Source organism: Mustela nivalis (assembly GCF_964662115.1).
Source record: "Mustela nivalis genome assembly, chromosome: 1".
NCBI classification, from domain to species: Eukaryota; Metazoa; Chordata; class Mammalia; order Carnivora; family Mustelidae; genus Mustela; species Mustela nivalis.
In genome coordinates, this window is record NC_139020.1 from 196,386,140 (window position 1) to 196,410,868 (window position 24,729).

Below are 24,729 nucleotides of genomic sequence, written 5' to 3' on the forward strand. Positions count from 1 at the left end.
GGCAGATATGGTTGACTTGCTGCTCCTGGTTTCAGAGTCTGGCAACCTGCGTGACTTGAGCCAGTCACGATCGTCTCTGAGCCGCCCTCACTTACCTTTATCGTGGTAAGGAGTAAATGTGTAGATCTGGTGATTTCCTTTCTCCTTGGGGTTTCCTCCCTAGTCCTACCCTTCCACCCCACCCCCACTCCCCTTAACAGAAGCCCCAGCAGTGCACTTTCACTGGCCCTCATTGCGGCAAGAAGTACCCATAGACATGTCTGCTTTTCCCACTGGAGCACAGGCCTGAGGCCCATAGTGCTCTGGGCAAAAGGACACATGGAAGCCCACATCATGGAATCTAAATATATTTTTTTAAGATTTTATTTATTCGAGGGGCACCTGGGTGGCTCAGTGCGTTAAGCCTCTGCCTTTGGCTCAGGCCAGGGTCTCAGGTTCCTGGGATGGAGCTCCACAATGGGCTCTCTGTTCGGCTGGGAGCCTGCTTCCCCCAATCCCTCTGTCTCCCTCCCCGCCTACTTGTGACTTCTCTATCAAGAGAAGAGACAGAGAGACATAGAGAAACAAAGAGAGAAAGCAGGAGCAAGAGCAGCAGCAGATGAAGAGGGAGAGCCACGAGCCCAACATGGGGCTCCATCCCAGGACCCTGATACTATGATGTGAGCCGAAGGCAACCACTTCACTGACCAAGCCACGCAGGCGCGCCTAGAATCTAAACATTTAAACATCATAAATCAAGGGCGCCTGGGTGGCTCAGTGGGTTAAGCCGCTGCCTTCGGCTCAGGTCATGATCTCAGGGTCCTGGGATCGAGTCCCGCATCGGGCTCTCTGCACAGCTGGGAGCCTGCTTCTCTCTCTCTCTCTGCCTGCCTCTCTGTCTACTTGTGATCTCTGTCTGTCAAATAAACAAATAAAATCTTAAAAAAAAAATCATAAATCAAGCTGTGAACTGCTAATAAAATATGTTCTATCCTATTCAACAGAGAAACCTTCATAACAATACAGAATCTGTAAATCTGTAGTTTTTCTGTATCTGGAAGTCACATAGAAATATCAGAAATTCAGATACCAAAGATCACTGAGAGGCACCTGGGTGGCTCAGGCAGTTAAGCATCAGCCTACAGCTCGGATCATGACCTCAGAGTCTTGGGATCATGTCCATCGGGCTCCCTGCTCAGCGGGGAGCCTGCTTCTCCCTTTCATTCTGCTCCTCCCCATGCTGTGCTCTCTCTCTCACTCACTCTCTCTCTCTCTCAAATAAACAAATCTTAAAAAAAAAAAAAGATGATTGAGTTTCACAATTTTTGCTCATATCCAGGTGTTCAGCGGTGTTAGATGAGTAAAAAAATAAAAACGTGCCGAATTCATAAAGTATTATGTATTTGTTCTGTCACATTTGCTGTTCTTGTTTTATTCCAGTAAAACTATTGGCTATGTTACTATAATTAAGATTTTTCATATAGTTACTATCTTATTGGCACTAATGATTTAAAAGATTAAAGTAAAATATTATATTCAAAGAGCACAAAAATATAAATTAAATATATTTAAAAATTGAAAAGTATTGGGGCGCCTGGGTAACTCAGTTGATGAAGCATCTGACTCTTGATTTCAGCTCAGGTCATCATCTCAGGGTCATGGATCAAGCCCCGTGTCAGGCCCCACACTAAGATTCTCTCTCCCTCCCTCTCCTTCTGCCCCTCCCCACCCCACCCTACCTCTCAATAAATAAATAAATAAATAAAAATGAAAACGGAAAAGTATTTAAAATATACTCCAAAAGGCTATTTTAACCATAATCGAAACTGGTAAAATTAAAAGGCAAAATATATGTTACAAGTTACAATGAACTAATGTCAACATTTATTTGTTGTTGTTGTTTTTTAAAGATTTTATTTATTTATTTGACAGACAGAGATCATAGGTAGGCAGAGAGGCAGGCAGAGGCAGAGAGAGAGAGAGGCAGGCTCCCCGCTGAGAAAGGAGCCCGATGCGGGACTCCATTCCAGGGACCTGGGATCATGACCTGAGCTGAAGGCAGCTGCTTAACCAACTGAGCCACCCAGGCGTCCCTAATGTTAACATTTAAATAAAAAAGACTTAAAACTAAAATTTTATTTAACTTTTGGAAATTTTTATTTGCTGTTAACTCTTTTTATAGAAATAAGCCTTCCCAATTCACAGTCACATCCTCGGTGAACTCTGAGGCAGGGTCACAACCTCCCTGCATGTCCCTCGGGCCCAAATGGTGTCATCCCAAGTTGGTGTTTGGGTCTGCCTCACACTGTGCCTGTGCTGAGTGGCAGATCCCCAGGGATGGTGATGCCCACATATTCTTAGTCCATTTATTGTGAATTGATCCTTTGTGTGTTGGTGATATGATGTAAATGACAGGCCCTAGGCAGATGAGAAAAGAGCAGCAAGAGACCAGGCACAATATCCAGTAAACGGTACTGGAATGCTTTGGAAAAAAAGAAAAGTCCAATGTCTATGTCAGACAGGCAACCACCATATATGTTAAATATTTACACATGAAAAAGGAAACCATAAGAGCATACCCTTTAGAGCACTTCCCTTGGGGTCACAACAGTATCGATTCTGGGTGAGGAAACCTCTTCTTCTTTCACGCGCTCCCCTGAATCATTTGCAGGGCAGGTCTGTCTGGGAAAAGGAGAGTCCCATCAGAAATCCATTAATGCCCTTTTAGTGTCATCTCCCTGCCTGGGCATGGCGGAGGGGCTCCCCCAGAAGTGGGCCCTAAGACAAGGATCCAAATACAAGTAGTTTATTTGGGAGGTGATGCCAAGAACCAACAGTAGGGGGGATCTGAGGGGCCAAGTCCGTTCTGCAACTGACTCCATCTCAGCTCAGGTCTTGATCTCAGAAACTACGACTCACCAGTAGAGTGTTGTGAGATAAGTCTCCATGGTTCTCTCCCACTTCTGTATCCTTGCCTGTAGAGGCAATAACTCCCTTGTCCACACAATCCTTTCAAGGGTGATTATTATACTGAAGAGCCTTAGAAAACAGAGAGAGTATCTCCCTCTATGGAAAAAAGCAGCTTTCTTTCTTGTCCAGCACAGCGAAGACCACAGCTCCCTCTTAGGCCAAGGTTGGCGAGTTTGCTGGCAGCCTATTATAAAACATTCAGGCCCTGGACTCCGGGGCTCCTCTCTTGAAATGCAAACCCACTGCACATGCGGGCACCTGCTGGTGCTTCCTGGGTCCCCCTGTGGGAACTGGGGAAGCAGTGCAAGAAAATGCTGATCCTGCTGTTACTGTAACAAACTGACCCTTATTTCTGAACCATGAGTCTGGTGCCTTCTGCCAGCAGCGGTGGGAATATAAGGGGCTAACTTGTTAGCCTGCAAGTGGGGCAAAATCTCAAGGCTTTCCTAGTTCCTGACATACAGGAGAGAAGAAGTGAGGCAGGGAAAGAAAAGACACTTAGCCAGGTGTGTTAAGGAGTGGGATCCCCTGTGGGCCACCGAGGCACTGTCCTTAGTTGAGAGATGGAGTAGAACATACCTCACAGCTGCCCCACCCAAGGAGTGGGTAAGCGGGAGTGTGTAGCCAACCCCCACCTTCCCCGGCCTAGGGCTGTTCCAGAGGATGAACTTTCAGCCACTTACCAAGCTGCCCGAAGCATCAGAGAAGGCCTCAGGCCACATGGCAGCTGCTGTGTGGGAACTTCAGTTGGGAGAGTCTCTGGCCCCACCAGGGCTCCAGGGAAGCAGGGCCTCACCTGAATACTGCCCATCCCCAGGGCTCCCTGCCCTCAATGCCCCGCACAGTGCTGAGCAGACTGCCGTCAAGTGCATGCCGTGTGGTCCAAGGACAAGGGCCCATTTCCTTCCCTCTATCTTCCACTAGGCCGTGAGCTCTGTATAAAGAGCATCTGCACCAATCTTTCCCTCATACCCTGGCACCAAGGGTAAGCCTGACATCAGCAAACATTCACTTAGTTTTTATTGCACAAATGATGCAAATAAAGAAGCTTCTAAAATAAACAAGCAGGGGCACCTGGGTGGCTCAGTCAGTGAAGCAGCTGCCTTTGGCTCAGGTCATGATCTCGGGGTTCTGGGATCGAGTCCCGCATTGGGCTCATTGCTCAGCAGGGGAGCCTGCTTCTCCCTCTCTCCCTGCTCATTCTCCTTCTCTCTCTCTCTCTCCATAAGTAAATAAAATCTTTTAAAAAATTAAATAAATAACATAAAATAAGTGAGCAAAAAGGAGTCAGCTAGGACTAGACAGAGCCACCCTTAACTAGAGAAAGACTGTCTCTCTCCAATACCAAAGTGAGTGCACTGGAGAGGGAGGAACCAGAGGCATCACTCCATACATGGGAAACAAGATACAATAAGGGCTCTAGCCATCACCATTTTTCAATATTATATTGAAGATGTTAGCCAAGCCAAAAGACAAGGAAAATAAGTAAGAGCTATAAATGTTAGAAAGAAAAAGACAAGTGTGTCATTTTCAGTGGTAGAATATCAATGTAGGAAATTGAAGGGAAGCTACCCTATGATCTCACTAATGTGGAATTTAAGAAAGAAAACAGATGAACATATGAGAAGGAGGGGAAAAAAGAGAGGAGGGAAATAAGCCATAAGAAACTCTTAAGGACAGAAAACAAAACTGAGGGTTGCTGAAGGGAGGTGGGTGGGGGATGGGCACAGAGGAGGGCACTTGTGATGAGCACTGGGGTTGTATGTAAAGGATGGGTCACTGAATTCTACTCCAAAAGCCAAATCGCACTGTATGCTTAACTAAAATTTAAATGAAAAAAAAAAATCCAAGAAAAGCAACAAACAACAGATCTATAAGGAGCCAAGAAGTGGAGTTATAAGATAAACCACATAGGGGGGCTTGGGTGGCTCAGTGGGTTAAAGCCTCTGCTTTCGGCTTAGGGCATGATCATAGGGTCCTGGGATCGAGCCCCGCATCGAGAGCCTGCTTCCTCCTCTCTCTCTGCCTGCCTCCCTGCATACTTGTGATCTCTGTCAAACAAATAAATAAAAATAATTTAAAAAAATAAGATAAACCACATAAATTAACAGCTTTCCCACGCATCTGCAAGAACCAGTTAGGCCATCCCCCCCTATAATAAATAACAACAAACACTGTATGACAGATAAGCAGCAAAGCTAACTTTTCACGAGGGGCATGGGCCTCCGAGAGCCAGGGGAGGAAATGAGGCGTGAGAAACTGAAAACCACCTTCCTCTTGACTGTTTTATCCCCTTACACCCCATAACCCACCAAACTTTCTCTAGGGCTCCGAGCCAGGTGCACAGGCAGGACCCTGACGTCCTCCCCGCGCTGGGCCCCTGCACGAGAGGCTGCATGCAAGTTGGCTGTCCCAGAGGCTGGGCCGGCTGGGTCCAAGCCCGAAGACAGAGCAAAGCCAGTAGCTGTAGCCTTGGACATAATTCTTAGCTCTCAGGGATGGGGAGGAATGAGGGCATGGCCAGGCAGTGATGGTGCCTACAGCCTCGTGGGGCAAAGGCAGCCCCTCTGGCCCCTTCCGGAGACCAAGTGGAAGGGAAGAGCTCTGCAAAGGAGCAGAGAACTCGGTCCAGGGCCATTTAATGAAATAACAGCAGCCACCAAACCTGAGGGTTCTGTACACATGGTCAGCCCCCACCCTTCATCTGGCCAAACACGGGCACAGGCTCTGGGCATGGAGGAATAAAAACAACTTGGAATGGCTAACTCGGAGGGACCCATCTTGCCTCGAATGCACTGCTCCAAGCCTTCTCTGTCAGTGGGCAGTCTTCTCCTCCCTCAGAGGACACAGACACATGGGGCCTGGCTGGGCCATCAGAGAAGGAGCAGAGTTGGGGACAGGTGATGATACCCAGGAGAGGCAGCTTCCTGTCCTTGTCCCAGGCCCAACCTGGTGACGGGCAAAGTCTAAAGGGCTGGGCAGGCCTGGGTGTGGCTCCCACTGTCTCTGCCTCAAGGACCCTCCACTGCCAGCCTAGGCCTCTAGAGACCAATTTTATGCTTAGTAGGTGGACAAACAGGAGGTGGAAATAAGGGGGGAGACGCTCAGGGGAATCCAGAGGAAGGAGAACCTTCCACAGGGTCAGAGAAGTGGAGGAAGCATTTAATTAGAATATGGAAGTCTGGGTATCATTCAAGTACCAGAGAGGGAGAGGCCGAAAGCGAGAGCATTCCAAGAATCTAGCACGGCCCAACCAGAGACGGGGTATGTGGGAAACCCCCAGAAATGGTCCATAAACCCCAGGGTATCTAGGGTTGGTCCTCAGGTGAGTTTGCTGGGAGGATCACCAATGTCATCTCCCAGAGTTTAATGCAGTGTGGTCGTCGGGGGTGTCAAGCCCCAAGTGCCAGGTCGAAGAGGACAGGGATGTGGGCAAGGCACCCAGGTCTGGCTCCCTCGCTCCCAGATCTCCCCTAACTTGCCATGGGATCCTGGCCGAGGCATGGGCCCTCTCTGGACATTCGCTTTCTTTCCCATGAAATAGGGGCACAGTCCTCAGGCTCCCATGGGCTACCATGACTCAGAGACAGTGGTTGGGCCTCCAAGACAGGGTGACACTCCCCCACACACAAACACAAGGTCCTGGCCTGACTCCCAGAGCCTCAAACTCCCCCAACCAGGCCCTGCATGGACACCTGTGATCATGGATGTGGACCCAAATGCTCCAGTCCCACACCCGTTCATATGCATGTGCACACGGGTCCCTGGGGAGGGCTATACAGGTGTCTGTGATGTGTGTGTGTGATGTGCTCTCTCAGAGCCTAAAGGCTCCCATGGCTCCCCATTGCTGACCAGAGCAAACACACTGGGGTCCTGTCAGGGGTCCCTGTCCAAGTCCACGAGTTCCTCAATGACAGGACCCCACATGAACCGCCCCACCCCCTGGCTTGGTTTACAGTTGGTGCTCAATGCTTACAGGTGAACAATGGGCCTGGTAATAGGAGGGGAGACAGGCCAGATAAAGACCTCAGTCACCCCTTCCCCAAGCTTCGGAAGTAGCCTCAGCCCAGCAACCTCACAGAGGATGTTGGCAGGAAAAGAGGACTTGTCCCAGATGCTGCATCCTCACGTGACCCCGAATTCCACCCCACCCAAGCGGCCCCAAGAGGAGGCTGAGGTACTGGGCTCTTGGCTGTGACTCAGCGGAAGGAAGGCAGGAAGGAGGGGGGTGCTGGGCCCTAGGGTTTTGCTTCTCATTTCTCTCTTTCCAAAGCACAGCAAGTTCCCAGAAATGAAGGTACCCAGAACTACAGAAACCCCAGGCTTTCAGGGGCACTGGGTTCCCCAGTCCTTTCACTCCTGGAGATACCACCACAGAGCCCAGGGAAGCTCCTCGTCCCTGTCCCTGCTTGGAGCCTTCTTCCCTGCCCCAGAACCAGGGATTGAGTACCTGGAACGTCCACCCTGGAGCCAAGAGGGGCTTGTGGGATCCTGAGACTTTTCAGGAGCGGATGGGCCCGATTCGCTTGGTGAGACAGATGCTAGGTGAAAGGCGGCTCTGGGAATCTCTAGGATGGGTAGGGCTAAAGCAGCCAGGGCAGATTTCCCAGGAGAGGCAGCGGCAGAGGCTGGCGTCCCAAGAACCCAAAGAAACCCCATGAGTTCCCTCCTCCTTCCTTTCCCTTCCTCCTTTCCTTTTCTTTCTCTTGCTTTCCCTGTCTTTTCATATTTTTAGTTATTATAAAGAGCCCAATTTTTTAAAAAATCACACACAGGGACACTTTGGTGGCTCAGTTGGTTAAGCATCTGCCTTCAACTCAGGTCACGATCCCAGGGTCCTGTGGTTGAGCCCCACATCAGGCTCCTTCCTCAGCGGGGAGCCTGCTTCTCCCTCTGCCTGCTGCTCCCCCTGGTTGTGCTAGTTCTCTCTCTCTGACAAATAAATAAATAAAAACAAAATCTTTTTAAAAATAAAAGACCACACACAGACTCAAACGGGCACACCACCAAATTATGACGCTTGTGTCCAGAGACCCAGGTTTGCGCTCAGCTTGAAATAAGGCTTCTCCTGCTGTCCCTGTGAATGAGAGACTGCGAGGCAGCCTTCAGAAACACTGCCAACACTTGTGACCACTTATCTGTGAGGGTTAGGGGGTCATTTTGTCCTGTGTCACTAAAATCAAACACAGAAAGGAATGGATCTCCGAGGCTGACATAAGACTATCCCAGCCCCCAATTCAAACGTGTGTTCACTGCTATTTTTTAAAAAATATTTTATTTATTTATTTGATAGAAAGCATGCACAAGCAGGGGAGCAGCAGGCAGAGGGAGAAGGAGAAGCAGACTCCCTGCTGAGCAGAGAGCCTGACTTGGGGATCCATGACCTGAGCTGAAGGCATATGCTTAACTGACTGAGCCACCCAGGCACCCTCACTGTTGTTCTTGATGGACTTAATGCTGAGAAAATGTTGAGAATGTGAACTTTAAAAATAAATTTATGTTTGGGGCGCCTGGGTGGTTCATTCAGTTAAGCAGCTGACTTCGGCTCAGGTCATGATCTCAGGGTCCTGGGATTGAGTCCTGCGTATGGCTCCCTGCTCAGCGGGGAGTCTGCTTCTCCCTCTGTCCCTCCACCCACCTGTCCTCTCTCTCTCTCTGTCAAATAAATCAATCTTCTAAAAATAATAATAATGTTATATGTAAGATATGACTTTTTTCTTTGTAAAAATACATACTTGAGTTCCACTTGAAACTTGGTTTGAAAGAACCATCCCCATGGCTCCAAGTGGCTGGGCGGAATGTGGGAGAGAAGGCAGACTTCCATGCAGGCAGAGGCAGGGACCTGTAGTCAGTTCTTGAGCTGTGCAACAGCCTCAACAAGTGTGGTAGGCATATCCAGCGGGCACCTCCTCCCAGAACCCGCCCCCCCTCCAACCTGGGGACCTAAAATGCCTCATTGGCCACAACATGCTTCACCCCGCTCCTGCTGAGCGGGGACTCACTTTCCCCCTGTCAGCCGAGAAGCAGAGTCTGGGGTCTGTCAGCCCCACGCCACGAGCCAAGGACATCAGTCCCCTTTGGTAGCAGCCCTTCTCACTGCCCTCCCCTGCCCTGCACACAGGGCCCTTCACCTAGTTCCTCCCCTGCTTAGTATGAAAGCTGTGCACCTGGGAGGGAAGGAAGCTTGCTTTACATCTGCGGTTTCTGGACAATTCGCCACTTTCCCCTTTGCCTGGTAGCCTAGGTGAGCCTGGCCGCTCCCCTGCCCATAGGTATGGGAGCCTCTCTGGGAACTGAGGCCCTGAGCTGCAGTCAGCTTCCAGGGCCTGCTCAACCCCTCCCCCCACACCGGTGGCCCCCACACCGGGACCCCAGCTGGGGGATCAGAGGACTGGGTTCAAACCCCAACCATGGCCACTTCCTGGCTGTGTGACATTGGGCAACTTAAGCCTTAGTCTCTCCACCTCTCTAGGGACCAAGAAAGCCACTCCTGACATGCGGACAGTATTGACGCCAGGGTGTGCTGCGCCTGGTACCAGCTGGCACATGGAGATGCCCGGTTACAGCTGCTGGCCGTATTCAGGCATGGGAGAGTGGTCTTCTCAAGTTTGCTTCAAGGCCTGCCTCTGAACTCTGCCCCTGCCTGTTGCATCTGGATCTCCCGAAGCCCATCCATTGCCCAACACTGCCTCTGGGGTGAGGGCACTCCACACCCTTAAGCTGACTGGCCCTATTCCCCCATGCCCCAGTGTATGGTGGCTCCAGGCACCCCAGGCTCCTGTCAGTCATGGGCCCCACTGTGGCCCAGGCCGCTCTCTTCTCTATCCAGCCCCTCAGCAATGGTTGCGCTACCATCAGGAGTTGCTATAGGAGCTACGTGAAGAGTTGTATGAAACAGCCACACCATCCAAGTAAATGAACCCAGGCCCTTGGCAGCAAGGGAGGCTGAGAGCACTGCACCAGGAGTTAGGAGGCAAGTGCTATGTGACCCTGAGTAACCCCCTTCCTTCTGTTTAGAAAGAGGATCAGGGAGTGGACAATCCACCCCATCTATTACTATCAGGCCCCCGGGCTTCATCCAAAGCGTATCAGGAGAATCCAGTCTCAGACTTGCCAGGAGCCACACCAGCCCATGTCTGGCCTCCCAGTAGCTCTCCCTGCGGCCCCTGAGTTGGGGCTGTGGCTTCAGGAGCCCCAGGCCTTGGCCAGGTGGGGTGGCGTCTCCAGAGGCCCTGAGTCCCCTTCATCAAAAGTGGAGTCTTGGTCCTAGCCCAGAGAGGACAGGGTCAAAGACTCTAGTTGGTCATTTCAGCTCTGGGAACCATAGGATGAAAATCCCAGGAATGACTTAATTCTATCTGAGCCACAGAGCCCAGTCTAGGCCTGTAGCAGAAGCTGGGCCCTGCAGGTGGCTGGAAGGAGCCAAGCTCACCATAGCTTACACGGCAGGGTCAGGTCCATCAGCTTGAAGTCAGGGACCGCCATGCCCATTTCACAGATGTACCTGCAACCCAGAGAGGGCAGGGCCCCTGCTCATCCTCACATTCTCAAGAGGTGCTGGGCTAGCCACATGACTCCACGGGGGCCAGAACCAGGCTTAGATCCAGTCTCTGAGATCCTCTCTGAAGGCCACTGGAGATGGATGGTGCAAACCAGCCTCGCTTCCCCTCCCCTGATCGCAGCCTCATTCCCTAGCTACTCTTGGTGCCAGGTCAGCCTCTCCAGGGCCCACCCACAGCACTATCCTAGTCTCTTCACTGTACGGGCCAGCTGTAGGCCATGCGAGACCTGTGAGTAAGAGGCCTGGGCAGCTTAGGTCTCCAGATGGAGCAGGGTTCCCTACCCCAGCCACCCCACCTCTCAGAGATATTCAAGGCAATCTATCACACACCGCAAAATTCCTCCGGCCCCTGCCCATTGCCAAAGCCACTTCCCTTTTTAAGCATGTGTTAAAGCAGCACCTCACTTCAGGCACCGTAGTCTGAATTAGTTTCCTATCGCTGCAGTAACATATCAGCACACATGGGGTGGCTGAAAACAACACAAACTTGTCATCTGACGGTTCTGGAGGTCAGAAATCCAAAATTAGTTTTACTAGGTGAAAATCAAGGTATTGGCAGGATTCTAGTCTTTCTTGAGGCTCTAGGGGAGAATCCATTTCATCACCCTTGCCAGCGTCTAGCGGCTGTCTGCATTCCTTGGCTCCCAGCCCTTTTCTCTAGCTGTCTGGAAGCTCTGCTACCTCACATCTCCTCTGACGGACAGTCTGGCCCCGCTCTTCTATGCACACTTGTTGATTACACCGAACCCATTTGAATAACCCAGGCTAATCTTTCCATCTCAAGATCCTTAACTTAATCACACCCACAAAGTTCCTTTTGCCGTGTAAGGTAACCCATTGAGAGGGTTGGGGAGGATTTAGGACACAGGCATCTCTGGGGCCATTTTTCGATCTGCCACAGGATGGGGAGGGTTGCTTTGCCAATGCCCAGACCCTTCCAGCCCCATCCAGAGGGCTGATCCAGGATCAGGACTCTATTTGTGACGGGGGATCAGGCTGCTATTCGGGCCAAGATGCTGGCTGGAGGCTGGCTGGGGCCCAGAGCTCCAGGAAACCTGGCACCTGCCCCTGGGGCCGCCAAGGACAGCCTGTACTCCTGGCGCAGAGGCTGGGCACAGATCAGGTGCACTCCAGCCCATTAGCAGCCACGGCTCCCCCGGGACAGCTGTCTAGCTGGGGTGGGAGGCTGGGCCCTCGTGCCTTCTCCCTACTGGCCAGAATACGCAAACGCTGCCGTCAGATCAGCTGTGAGCCGCACAGGAAGTCCCAGCTTCATTCTAGAAAACACATAGAGATGAGGGAGGTTTTCAAATGGATGGGGCAGAATGTCATTGGTATTGGCAGAAATGTGGGCTAGGGGCTGGTGGGAAGAACAGAGAGGTCAGGGCGGGTGTTCTGAAGGAGGCAGCATTTCTGCTGGAGTCTGGAGGAGGGGATCATTTGGACTAGTGGGGGTGGGCAAGGCACTCCTGATGAAAGGAACAGCTGGTGAAGGGAAGGAGTTGTATTTAGGGGATTAAGAATTCTGCAGGGGGGGCTGCGGTCTGGGACAGCAGACTAAAGAATCCAAAGGTGGACAGAGAAGGACATGCTGGTCTGAAAAAGTTAAAGCAGTTCTCCAAGCCTGTTCAGCAGTGGCACCCACTGTTCTAATGGAAACTTACCCAGAGCACTGACGGGGCCTTGAAAGGGTCTGCGGGTCCTTTCCCACAGCCATCCTCCCCCAACTCTTCAGACCTGGACTCTGCAGGACACGGTGACCACACTCAAGTCATGAGGAGACAGCCAAGGGTTTAGGGCTAGGATTGGCAGCAGTTAATGGCCCAGGGTCCAGCTCCAGGCGGGTGGCAGGAAAGGGTTTGGGGGACACATTTCAATAGAGCAGCTAGATGGGCCCCCATGGAGAAACCCGTGGGCAGTTAGGACAAGCATCCAACTGTGAGGCAGAGCCTGTTTCCTCAACTGTCAGCAGATGGGATGGAGCTGCTTTCCGAGAACATCAGTCAAGGACTCCTTTGCCCCCGCCATGCTTAGGACTTGGCTAAAGGAGGCTGGGTGGGCAGTAGGCATGTCCCTCAAGACCTCAGGGGCCTGAAGAGCCTGTACTCTACCATCTGCTCTATGACACATGCTACAGGGGGCAATGCATCTCTGCTCTGGCCCCAGGAAGGTGGGACAATATGGCAAGTGAGCCTGGCTTTCCCCAGGCAGAGCCATGACCATTATGGCCTAGACCTCAGGGCGTTCAAACCCTGTGAGGAAGGACAGGAGGGGCCTGACGGTTTTCTGGGAATGGTTGTCTCCAAAAGTGGCTCCTGCTTCAGTGACCCCAGCTGTCCCTACACTGTTACTCTCCTCACAATGTTACTCTCCTCACATGTTCTCACATATCATATCCACATGTTGGCCAAGACCTTTCCTCAATGATGGGTCTGAAGCCAGGAGGGTGAGACCATCAGGAAAGCCAGCACTGGCTGAGGAGTGGCCCAGGCTGTGGGACAAGGGGCAAAAGACAGCCGGGTCAGGGCACTTGCCCTGAGATGCTGCTCAAGACAGCAAGAGCAGAAGGACACAGGCAGGAGGAAGAGGGCAATAGCAGTAAGGCCCGACACAGGCAGAGGTCTAAAAGCACAAGGGGCTCCAAAAGCCGGGAGCCTCACTCTGGCTGTGCCCTACAGCCCCCTCCCAGGCTCCTTCCAGCCAGCCATGACCGGGAGTCTCTGTTCCTCCTCAAAGGAGGCCATGCAGCTGGGGCTGGGATACGGGGCAGGATACAGGAGCCCTGGGAGCCACCATGTGGTCCCTGCTAAGGCACATGTGAGCCTCAGCCACAGTACGTGTGGGGGGGAAGCAGCCATTCAAGCCAGGGAGGACCCCAGCAGTAGGGACCCCCAAAGACAGGGACCTAGCTTCCCATCTCCACCTGGCTACCTCCCCACATGAGATATCAGGCAGGCCCTGTCTTTTCCTGGGGAGGGCCTGCCAGAAAGCGAACCTTTGGATGCCAGCGACAGATGCTACCTGGCTGACACTCACATGAGGCTGCTACCTTGTGCTGCCCCTAGAAAGAGGACAGCCAGCTTCTTGCAGGGAAGGGAGCTGCCTGAGCTCCCGATGGGGAGACAGCCCTAGAACAGGAGGCTGCCCACTAGACCACACTGCCTCTGGCTGCTGCACCACCAGCTCAGGCCCTTGGAAGTGCTAGTGGGGTGAGCCAGTTCGGTCTGCCACATTCCTCTGGACACAACGTGATGCACGGTCACATTAGTACCTGCCAACCTGGAGGTTCACTGCTGCTATGGACAGGTGGGCTGGGCTTCTAGGCCTCCTGGCAGCTACAAGTCTGCACAGACAAGAGCTGGGGTGGAAATCACAAGCGGGTGCCCACTTTTCCAGGCTTCTCGCTCTCCCCAGCCCCAACCAGGGACAGAGGGGCTATCTGAAACTCCAAGGTCAATTTGGAAGGAATGTTTTAGCCAGAAGCTATAAGAATAAAAAGTAAACATAAAACCTGCTCACTCCTCACTGACATAAGCCTTCCGTTAAATCAGTGTGGACATGTGATACCAGAACAGTGCAGCCCCCTCCTACTCCCCTCCAGCAAGCAGGCAACCAGCTCTGAGCTGAAGCTCAGATGACGTTCCTGTGCTCAGAGCCTAGGCCCAGTCAGGGAAGTGTGTGGGAGCACACCCACGGCAATGGAGGGCTAGTCAAACCCCAGGAGTGAGCTGCTCGGTGCCAAGCCCCCTGGTATCCAAGACCAGGAAGAGCACCCCTGTGCCTTTCTCCATACCATGCTCCCACACCCCCACTAGGTGGGAGACTCATGGCCAGACCTGCAGGAGGAGGCTCTTACCCCCAGCACTGCCTGGGAATGAGTGATCAGGCGACCCACAAATCACAGTAACAAAACATTAGATCACTACTTATTTGTCTCTCAACCTTTTATTGGCCCTATCTTCCAACATCCCCAAGGCAATTCCACCCACAGACACACTGAGTAACCTGCCCTTGGCCATACTGATGTGATGGAACCAGACCGGGAACTTGGATCTGCTCAGCTCTGGGCCATACTATGGGTGCCCTGTTCTCTGCCACCCCAGGAAGGACATCCTCACCCTCACTTCTACCTCCAAGTCTTCTAGAAATACAGAACATACAGAAATGTAGAATCACAGAACCATGAGAAATGTCATAAGCGTCTGGGTTCTAGAAGGTACCATCACCTCCCTCCAAGTGGCATTCCAGGAAGAACGATCAGCTAGGCACTCTGGCAGGCAGGGGCCCTGCCCAGGCATCCGCAAGGCAGCCACGCTGTGGCCCAGACCTCCGGATATGCAGGAACCGGGGCCTAAGGAAACAGGGGCAAAAGGCCAATTATTGCCCGGGTCCCAGAGGATGAGCAGAAAGTGGAAACAGCACACTCTTCCTACAGCCAGAGCTGTGGATGGCCTGGGTAGAAAGACCAGTGTGGCAGTTGGGGTAGGGTGGAGTGGGGAGAGCTCACCTCCCACAGAAGTCCCTGCGCACAGCCACAAGATCAAGGGACAGGTCAGGCCGGCTCTGAAGCCAGCTGCCAACAAGCTCTGGGTGTCTTGGGTCCACTTCTAAGAAGATGCTCCTACATGGGAGAGAAATGGGTCAGCTTAACCAGGCAGGGCTGGGACCTGCACTTCTGCATTGCCTGGGCTGAGAAAGGTGGGGTAAGAATGTTAGGGCAGGCCCAGTACACACTGGGACAGACCCAGGAGACCCGCCCTATCCATACCCAGAGTCCTTCAGGAGCGAAGGTACCAGGGCCAAGATCTGGGTAATGATGTCCATGCCCTTCGCCCCACCGTCCAGGGCTAGTGGGTCTTCATAGCTGAAGGGGAAACAGAGGGAGGTGAGAGCCTCTCAAGAGTGTGGAAGAGCTGAGCAGGGCCCTCCACAAAAGGGCCGTGTGGAACTTACACTCTCAGCTTCAGAAAACCTGAGGGCCCAGAAGAGGAGGCCCCCAGATGGCAGCTCTGAGTCTCCTACCTCCTATAGGCAGCACCCCACCAGGTAGTGCTGGGTTGCTCAGTGAACCCCCCTGACTGATAGCAGAGTATGAGGGTCTCCCCACAAGAAGGCTGCTCCTATGCTTGGTCTGGGGAGGCCTGGAGCTGACCCAGAACACTCCTGAGAACCTAAAAAAGAGGAATCAGCACCCTGACCCACATTACCGCTGCCTTGTCCAAGGACTCCTGGGCTACCCCCGGTTCTCAGCCCGTTTGAGAACAGGATGGCTCAGTGCAAAGCCTGGGGTAGGGTCTTGGTCCCAGCTTTCATGCTAAGCCCCACTTGACCTTGACCAGGCACCTTTCTTCTCCAAGCCTCAATCTTCTGTACAATGATATACCCATCTGAGCACCTACTGTGTACTCTAGATCACATCTGCTTTGTGAGTCTGCTAGGTCCTCCCCATGGCCCTGCAAAGGTCTACTACTCCCCTTCCAAAGCTCAGAAATGAGGCTCAGATATTATCCAGTGGTCTTCAGTAGGAAGGCAGAAGCTGAATCAAGCAGGTCTGTGGGCTCCAGAATGAGCCTCTCTTTCAACATCGCTGCCCTTTTCAGTCCCTTCTCCCTCCCTGTACTTCCCCAGGACAGTCACATCCCACTAGGCCCTCTCGGGCCCGGCCTCCCTCCCAACACACCCTGCACCTGCGGATCTCAGGGGCCAGCTGCTCCATGTCCTGGTGGAAAATGTAGGGAGGATTGCTGACGACCAGGTCCACGGGACCCCAGGACAGGAGGTGTGTCCAGCTCCCCTCTACAGTCAAAGGGAACAGACAACAGGGAATGGGTGGCAGCTCTATCTGCCACCATTTCTCTTGGGTAGTCCCCCTCCCCAAGCCACACCCTGAGCCCATCTCTGGACCTGATAACCCAGGCTTGCAATATAGTGCCCATGGCCCCCAACCAGTAGACTGCTCAGGAGCATGTGTATTCTGAGATGGCAGCTCTTCACCTAGAATATCCCTGCCCTCTCTTCTTCCTGTCAAAAAACCTCCTCAAAAACCTCTCCCTTCAGGAAGCCCTCTCTGATTGCTTGCGCAAAGCAAGGGCCTCTGTCTTCTGCAGCCCCACTGGTCCTGCTGTCCACTGCCTCCTAGCCAGCATGGACTGAGCGTATGGAGGGCATAGCTGGTTTTCATCAGTCAGTTCCTCGCAACTCTGTTTCCTGGTTCCGTCCAGGTGCCATGCGCTACACCAGGTGTACCACACTCTAGGGAGGACGCATATAAGGCTCAAAGACCCTGTGGATACGTAACACAGCCAGAATCAGAGCAAGAAGCCAAGGACACTCTGCAAAGGTGTGGCTGAGCCGGACCGTTCCTGGGCTAGACAAGGGCAGGGCAGGCAAGTATAAAAATATTAAGGGGCGCCTGGGTGGCTCAGTGGTTAAGCCGCTGCCTTCGGCTCAGGTCATGATCTCAGGGTCCTGGGATCGAGTCCCGCATCGGGCTCTCTGCTCAGCAGGGAGCCTGCTTCCTCCTCTCTCTCTCTCTGCCTGCCTCTCTGCCTACTTGTGATTTCTCTCTGTCAAATAAATAAATAAAATCTTTAAAAAAAAAAAATTAAACTATTTTGTCCTAAAGGCTTTCTCTTGAGTTTCTGCTTATTTCCTGACAACAAACAAGCCCTAGTTAAAAACTCCTTAGTTACGGGGATTTCAGAAAGTAACAAAGACCCTCTGGCCAGTCCCTGCATGGGTCAGGTCAGCCCACGAGGCAACAGGGGCTTGCCTTGGTCTGAAAACCCATGTATGTGTGCATATGTGTGTGCACGCGGGCATGTATAAATGAATGGTGGGGAAGCCCTCCTTCCATCTCTGCAGAGCGACCAGAGAGCCCATGTGCCTATAGGGCCCCCACCCCAAGGAAGATCAGTAGGGAAGATACCTAAGGTTACATCAAGAGGGACGATCCGAATTCTGTCCAGCAGCTGCAGCCTGGAGAGATGGGAAGTGGGGGTGAGTACAGGGGAGACTCCCACCTGTGGCTACCAGGACTATGAGAATAAACCCTTCTTACACTGATAGATCTCTGGTGCCCACTGTCCTCCGTAACCCTGTGGGAACCACGCCAGACCACCCGGCCCCACCTTCCCTTTCTTCAGAGTGGAAAGCAGGTATCAGTGAGTATGATAACTAAACAGGGATTGAGATCATGCCCCAGAGTTGGACTTCCCCAACCCTCCCCCTTCGTCCCCCTGCCCACCTACCTCTGAGCATTCTCCTGGGTCAGGCAGATGGCAGCTTCTCCCTTATCCACCGCAATGACTCGGCTCTGCCTCAAGAACAAACGAAGGGTACATAGGAGGCAACGTGCCCAAAGAAGCCAAGCTTGGAGACCAGAAGCCTCCTCCATCCCTCTACCAGAGATTAAGGGAAATACCCCAAAGCTGCTCCCTCTTTGTAGCCAGGGTGTGGCCAGAGAGAAGGGGACGGGAATCAGAGGCTGTGACTGTCATGGGCTGGGGGCAGCCCCGTCCTCCCACATCTGGACATCTCTCTCAAGTGCTTCTAGCAGAGATGAGTGGGGGAGGGTCAGTGGGGACAATGAGGGGCAGTCCCAGTCCATTCAGGGTGGTGCACTGGGATGCCAAGGGGGCTCACCTGGGGAAGCTGACTCAGCAGGCTGAGGGCGATAGCTCCCGATCCACAGCCCACCTCCAGGATGAGGGGGCCACCTTGGGCTCCCACACAGGGGCTCCGGGCCACCTCCTCCAGTACCCATTCAACCAGCTCCTAGGGAGACAGAGGGGTTGGAATCAGAGTTAGGGCCCCCCTGCTCCCCTCGGGGTTTTGACACAGAAGCCCAACCATGGTTAGCCTCTGTGTGAAGGTGGGGCATGGGAGTCGGGGGTGGCTGAAGCCACCTTCGTGTCATGCCATGGGCAGGTCACTCTGCCTCTCCCTGCTTCAGATTCCCCATCTGTAAAAGTGAGCAGCTGACAATAACCAGCCTCGTTGGGGTGGCACATTCATGAAACCACAGAACCACATTCCCGAAACACGGATCCCATTCTCAGTACGTGGTTAAGTGTTCAATAAACCCCAGCTTGGCCCTTTACAGACAGCCTCCCATTCTGGGCTCATGGCAATACTAAGAACCATGCCTGGTGGTCCCTGGCCACTTCCTCTGTGCATGGCCCTGCTTCCAGAGCTTTCCCTCCATTAATCTGTTGGATCCTCACAACCAGCCATTGAGGAAGCCAAGGCCCCTCCTGGAGCCCAACTTACGGCTCACGGTGGCTATTATCAGGAGCCGGAATGTCCCCAGCTTCTCCACAGAGCTGAACTTAGGACGGTCCCAGGGAGGTTCCCAGGCCAAAAGGACAGGGAATTCCCTTCACAGGGGTGGGGCACGGTAGGGAGAATACAGTCCTCCCTGAGCCTCATATCTTAAGGGGCCACAGTATACACAGGGCATAGGGTAAGTGGGCATGATGTGATGGAAGTGCCTGACTGCACCACACTTGGGGGCTGGGGGACACTTGTAGACAGTGTCAGTTTGGGAACAAAAGGCTTTCAAGTTTTGTCCACCATCTGCCACCTGCAGGGACTGTGCATGGAAGCCAACAGGGGGTAGAGGTAAGAGTGGAGGGCTGCTGCTGCCCAGAAGCCAACTGGTTCTAATGAGCAGTGGAGTGAGGGACAAAGTAGCCAGGCACGGAGCCAGGGAAGGGCAGTGTGCTTTCTTCTAAAAGGTAGGCCTTAGGAGAGTCACCCTAATTGGGACTCCTGGGATCCCAGGCATGGGCAGAGGGGTCAGCTTCCCTCATCTATAAAGAGGTCCACGCCCTCCAGAAAGGTTTCCTGACCCCCTGCCAGGCTCTCTCTCATGGATCTCCTCACCATGAGTCTGAAGTCTAGGATGAGGTTTCCTCTCCTACAAGAATGAAGTCTCTATGATGGGAAGACCAGGGATCTAACCAATCACAGTATGTCTCAGAGGCAAGGCCTGATCCTCAGGTGGCCTCTTGGCTTCTTCCCAAGGGTTTGACAAGCTCTCAACAGCTGTGGGAAGCCACCATTAGTGGCTTCTACCACCACTAGTCTCAGACCCCCTACCAGGTCCCCCCAGATCTCCAAAGTTAACAGTCTGGCGAAGTGGCTCCAGATCGCTCAGACCCATTTTCCATAGAAGTTCCTCAGTGCTGAATCCCAAAAGGGATTTCATTCTTCCAGGTCTCCCAATCCCCAGAGCAGAGAGCTCACCTGCCTCCAGGGCAGCAAGTTCAAAGCAGGTAGAACTTGGCCAGTGGGTCCAACCTTTTTGTTCCTCCCCCCTGCTCCCTCCAGGCCTGTACCAGTCACAGCTGGAGACAGGAAGGGCACCTGTGGCAATCTGGACCCTCAGCGCTGGGACTGACATAGAGCAAGCAGTCTAGGGCTGGGGGGGGACCGTGGTCTCAGCGCTGAGGCCACATACTGACCACGTACTGGTTGGTCAGATAGCTGGGACTTGTCAGGGCCGTGAGCCTCTCCTGGTTTCCTGGCCACAGACAGACCTACTCTGGTTGGAAATGACCTCTTGGCTAGCCTCCTCAGAAGCACCCTTGACCTGAGAGACACATACCATATATATGAACAACACCCTGGTGACGTGACGCTGATAGATTGGGTCCCCACCACCACCAGTGCCCTCTAACCCCTCTGTTACAGTCCAGACCACTTGAGAATCCTCTTGGCTATGGGACCACCTGGGGTCTAAGGGTAGAGACCACCCATAAAAGTCCAGAAACTCTCCTCCTCACCAAGTGAAGAGCCTCCAGCCTCCATCAGCCTGAAATTGGTGGCTCTTTAGGCAAGGCTGAAAGCCAAGTGATCAGAGACCCAGGGCACTTCTTCCAGGTAAGTAAGGGAAGAATCCAAAAGCATGATGGGATGGGGATTGGGGGGGAATGTGGGAAACAGGCAGCTTTTGGCTCTGCCAAAGCCACTGTCTCAACAGGACCCCATATCCCCTCAAGAGGTCGGCCCAGGCCTCAGGAGGACCTGAGTGCTGCCAGCATCCTCCATTAGGATGCTCTGGGTGGGCAGCCCAAGAAGGGTGGCATTGCCTCCCTTGAGCCAATCACAGACAAGGTACTGAGCCTCCTACACCCCACAAAGCCTCACCTCGCTAGGCTGGATAGGAACGGCTCACACTCCCAGCCTTGGCTTTCCCACTATACACACTGCCAGGCTGAGGACTGAGCCACTTTGCCACCCACAGGGAAAGCCCAACTCACTGGGCCACACGCCACCTACAGCTTCACATTTCTGACTTCTGCCCCCGTCATCAGAAATTGCCCTGTAATGGATGGAAAGTACACAGGCACCAAGATCTCTCCCCTGCCCCCATTCTCCCTACTCCCTGCCACAGGCCACGTCCTCTCAAGTTCTTGGTAAAGCACCCTCATGCGGCTTCACATTGGGGCAAACCTGGCAAGTTCTCAGAAACGTGTGTACAGTGAGGTGAGGACCTAGCCTCCCAACCACAGCCTCCCCCTCTGTCTTCCCACCCCCCCTTAGAGCAGAGCTGCTCTCCTGGCCCAGACCCACACAGGAATGGTGGGGGAAGCCCCATATGGGAGCCGGAAGTCCACACCCGACATTCAGAATTCTGGAGCACATGGCTGATGCCGGGTCAGCTCTGAGGGGACTCAAAGGTCATCATGGTTGCCTCCTTCCCATGCCCTGACCCTTGACAGCCTCAGGAGGCAGTAAGTGACCTCCCAGCCAAGGTTACAGGCTTGGGGAAGACACGAGGTGGCCTCCCAAGAGGCCACAGATGGCAGGCTACATCCTGCTCCCTGTCCCAGCTTGTCCAAATTCAGATGGTGTAGCCTCATGGGAGGTGTGGGGCCCCGACCCAGAGTCAGAAAACCCAAAGGCTGCCCCCATGCTCCTCCCCTTGGCAGCCCTGTGACTTCAGGAAGTTCTCAGATTCCCTACTGTCCCTCCCAATATTGGGCTATAAGGCAAGGACGTGGCTTCTCAACCACATGATGGGGAAGTGAATGCAGCCAGAGGGTTTCTCAGCTGGGGGAGAGAGGCTAAGAAGGTGAGGAGGGGCTCTGAGTCCCTATTTGGGCGGGTAAATGAAGTCTCATCTTTCCCAAGAATGGTCATATGCCTGAGTACCTTTTGAGAAACACCCCTCCTCAGAATTCAGTGCCCTCCAGCTTGTCCATCAGCCCCCACACAGTTCCATCCACCTGCTCTGCTCTCTCACTCCCTACAAGGTACGAGGAAGCCCAAGAAGGGCCACAGAAAGCATCTCTCCCAGAATAGGTGTGCCTCACCCAGGTACAGCGTGCTGGGGCCACACAATCCCTAATCCTAATAATTTGAGGGACCACAGGTAATTACCTGACCATACAGTAGATCTAAGAGGACCCCCAATTTACAGATCTCCTCCCTAGTCTGGAGGCCCAACCCTCTTATCATCTGGGCCCAGAAAGGACACTGACTTGAGGTCACATAGATGTACCATGCCTCTGAGTGTTCAGCTGAAACTCTATCCACTTCACCTATGCCTCCTGACAAGGAGGAGGGCATTTTACTCCCCCATGGATTGGGTGGGCCAGGCCGGCATACTGGAGCAGTGGTCTGGGACATGAGGACAGTCAAGGAGGCCAGCAGGAGACCCCTGCACTCTTGGCTCCACCTACCCAGACAACCCGGAGACACGGGTAAAGAGCAAGGACTCTGAGAACCACAATCATGGGATCCCAGCGCCCCCTGGAGGAAGTCTGGGGCAAGACATGTGCCCTAAACCCCGCCCTCATCTCCATCCCGCCCAGTCTTGGTGGCACACCTACCTCTGTTTCCGGACGAGGGATGAACACTGGGGGGGCCATCTTCAGACAGAGCCCTTGAAAGTCCCACTCCCCGAGGATATACTGCACAGGCATCCTGCATAGGGGGCAGCTGGGTGATCAGTGACAGAGCCCGGACCAACAGGACCATGACTGGGTTGAGAAATACCATTGGGGAATACCAAAAATGTCAGGTAGGGTCATGCCTCCTGTGCCCCGGGACTCTGAGCCAAGCCAAGGCCTTCCCTCCCTCCTTTCTTCCTATCTACTCATGTGATCTCCCTCTCATCAAAACCTCATACCAACACCTTCCCAGTCCTTAGATACTTCCCTCCTTCCTGACCATGAATTAATCGGGCTATTCCCCACATAGAGCCCTCAGGTCTGGCCCACGGTGCTCACCTTTGCAATCGGAGGCTACTCAGCTCCTGGACACACTGTAGCTGCCGAGGGGTCAGAGGCTGGGTGCAAAGTACTGGTCTCAGGCTCTGAAACTGCCCCACAGAGAATGTGAGTATCTGGCTCCTGATCTAGGGGCCTGACCCAGGTTGATGTGGACACTGTGGGCCCAACACTGGCCATCTCGGTCATCCCTGATCCCCTACTGCCTGATACATACTATAATAGTTCATTAGATGAATAAATGATCTACCTCAGACATTCCTTCAGAAAATTCCCATCACTCTCAGCTCAGCACTCTCTGTGGGGCAGATAAGCCTGGCTGCTATTCCCCAGGGTCCTCCCTCCCCACCCTTCTCCCCTCTTGACAACACTGCACTTAACTGTTTTGGCTCCAAGGACATGAGCCACGATGTACTCACTGGATGCCTGGGCCTCAGGGATGCCCCTCTTCTCAAAGATAGCAGTCCAATGGCTGACCAGCTCTGTGGCATTCAATGACCCAGCTAGAGGCAGATGGGGTTGCCATGAGCTGAAGGGCCAGCCCCTGGTGCCTCCCCTCCTCCCGGGGCCAGAAAGAAAGGCCCAGAGAATTCGGCCCCCAAGCTCCATTCTCTGGGAAAGACTCTCCTCAAGAGTTCCCAGGTCCCTTAATCTTCCTCGTGATGTCAGCTGCTAAATATGAGCACTGGCTCCAACCAGGCGGAGATGGTCATGGGCTCTGGCTCCTCAAGGTGGCTCTGGTCCGGATGTGACTGCCACCTTGGGAGAAGAAGGAGAACCAGGAGAGCAGCTGAGCATTGTGTGACCCACTCCCCTCTGACCTGCTGCCTGAGAGAGGACATGCTCTTGCTCTGCTACCTCCTTAACTCCATTTTAGACCCTCGCCCACCTTTTTGATTCTTCTTGTCTTGACCAGTTATGTTTTCTTCATGTTTTTAGCTGAAGTGGGCTGAATGCAAAGCTCAGTCCCTGGCGATGTGTCTGGGCCCACGCTTGAGGGCTAAACAGATCTGTTCCGTCTTAGCGTGTGTGACCTTGGGAAAAATCATCATTTCTAAGTTCCAGTGTCCTCCTCCATGAAATGGGTAAAATAACACCAACTCCACAGCAAGCAGTACATAGACAATGAATATCAAGTGCCTGGGAGTCAGCTCAACACACAGAAGGGACTCTATGTTACTTGATCTTAACTAACATTACAAGACAGAGGAGGCTGCCTTTGCTTGGGGGCTTTGCTTTTGACATGCTGTGACTGATTTGTATGCTAAAACTCTTCCTCCCCACCCCCATTTGACCTCATAATCCTAAAGGTCAGCATTAATTGCCCGGTATTAAAAAAAAAAAAAACTGACAATTTTTGTTAACTTTATATTTAAGTTGTCACAAACAAGGTTTAACAGAAGGTTTAAAGTAGCGGTTCCCTTTCCCTTCGCACAGACCAAGGTCCAAACCAGCATGTACGGAGCACCGTCTAGGTGTCACATCTTCAAAGACAAGCTGGGAGGGAAAAGAGGCTCCAAGAGGGAAAGCGACTTGCCTAAAATCACCTAGCTAGACCTGTCCCAGGCAGGACACAAACCCAGGTCCTCCGGACTCCAGAGGCGGCTCCGTCCACAAGCCAAGGGCGCAGCTTCCCACTCAGCTCTGCAAAGCATCTTTAATGCCGCCTCTCCCCAAGCCTGTTTCCTCATCTACATAACGCGGGGTGGGGGAGCGGGGGTTTGGAGGGGGCCAGGAGACCCCCTCCCGGTTCCCATTTCTCCTCATACCAGCCTGAAGAGTCACCCCGCCCGCCCGCCGACCTGCAGACACCGCCCGGGCTCGGCTTCCGGATATGCGTGACCGGCGGTGCGCTCCCTCGGACGCCCTGCTTCCGGGGTGGGCACGTCCGAGAAAGGGCTCGGGTGGACCGCTCCCACACCCGGTTCCAGGGTTCCTAGAGCTCCTGGATTCCACTCGGGAAGCGCCTGCGGGCTTCCC

At 53.3% G+C, this 24,729-nt stretch overlaps 1 protein-coding gene across 11 annotated transcripts; it reads right to left on the reverse strand.

Annotated features, from left to right (window-relative positions):
- Positions 1-1,912: 1,912 nt before the first annotated feature.
- Positions 1,913-24,680, reverse strand: HEMK1 (HemK methyltransferase 1, mitochondrial release factors N(5)-glutamine). Of its 11 annotated transcripts, none has more exons than XM_082702467.1 (13): positions 24,519-24,584; positions 23,639-23,783; positions 23,169-23,508; positions 22,750-22,841; positions 22,351-22,444; positions 18,155-18,286; positions 17,761-17,825; positions 17,439-17,488; positions 16,198-16,306; positions 15,279-15,374; positions 15,018-15,131; positions 2,559-2,661; positions 1,937-2,461 (listed from the first exon to the last, which is right to left on the reverse strand). In XM_082702467.1, exons 3-12 carry the CDS (start codon positions 23,238-23,240, stop codon positions 2,562-2,564), a joined length of 924 nt encoding a protein of 307 aa, XP_082558593.1. In that variant the 5' UTR covers positions 23,241-23,508; positions 23,639-23,783; positions 24,519-24,584; the 3' UTR covers positions 1,937-2,461; positions 2,559-2,561. The 11 variants fall into 11 exon arrangements, with proteins under 11 accessions (XP_082558586.1, XP_082558585.1, XP_082558593.1 ...); XM_082702462.1 differs by having other exon boundaries at positions 1,938-2,461; positions 23,131-23,508; positions 24,552-24,680; XM_082702458.1 differs by having other exon boundaries at positions 1,938-2,461; positions 23,131-23,508; positions 24,519-24,588.
- Positions 24,681-24,729: the final 49 nt, after the last annotated feature.

Coding starts and splice junctions, on each gene's coding strand:
- HEMK1 (XM_082702462.1), bottom strand. CDS start 23,358: ATGGAGCTTGGGGGCCGAATTCTCTGGGCCTTTCTTTCTGGCCCCGGG. Junction 17,826..18,154: donor TGCTGAGTCAGCTTCCCCAG/GTGAGCCCCCTT, acceptor TTCTTGAGGCAG/AGCCGAGTCATTGCGGTGGA. Junction 17,489..17,760: donor ACCCAGGAGAATGCTCAGAG/GTAGGTGGGCAG, acceptor CCATCTCTCCAG/GCTGCAGCTGCTGGACAGAA.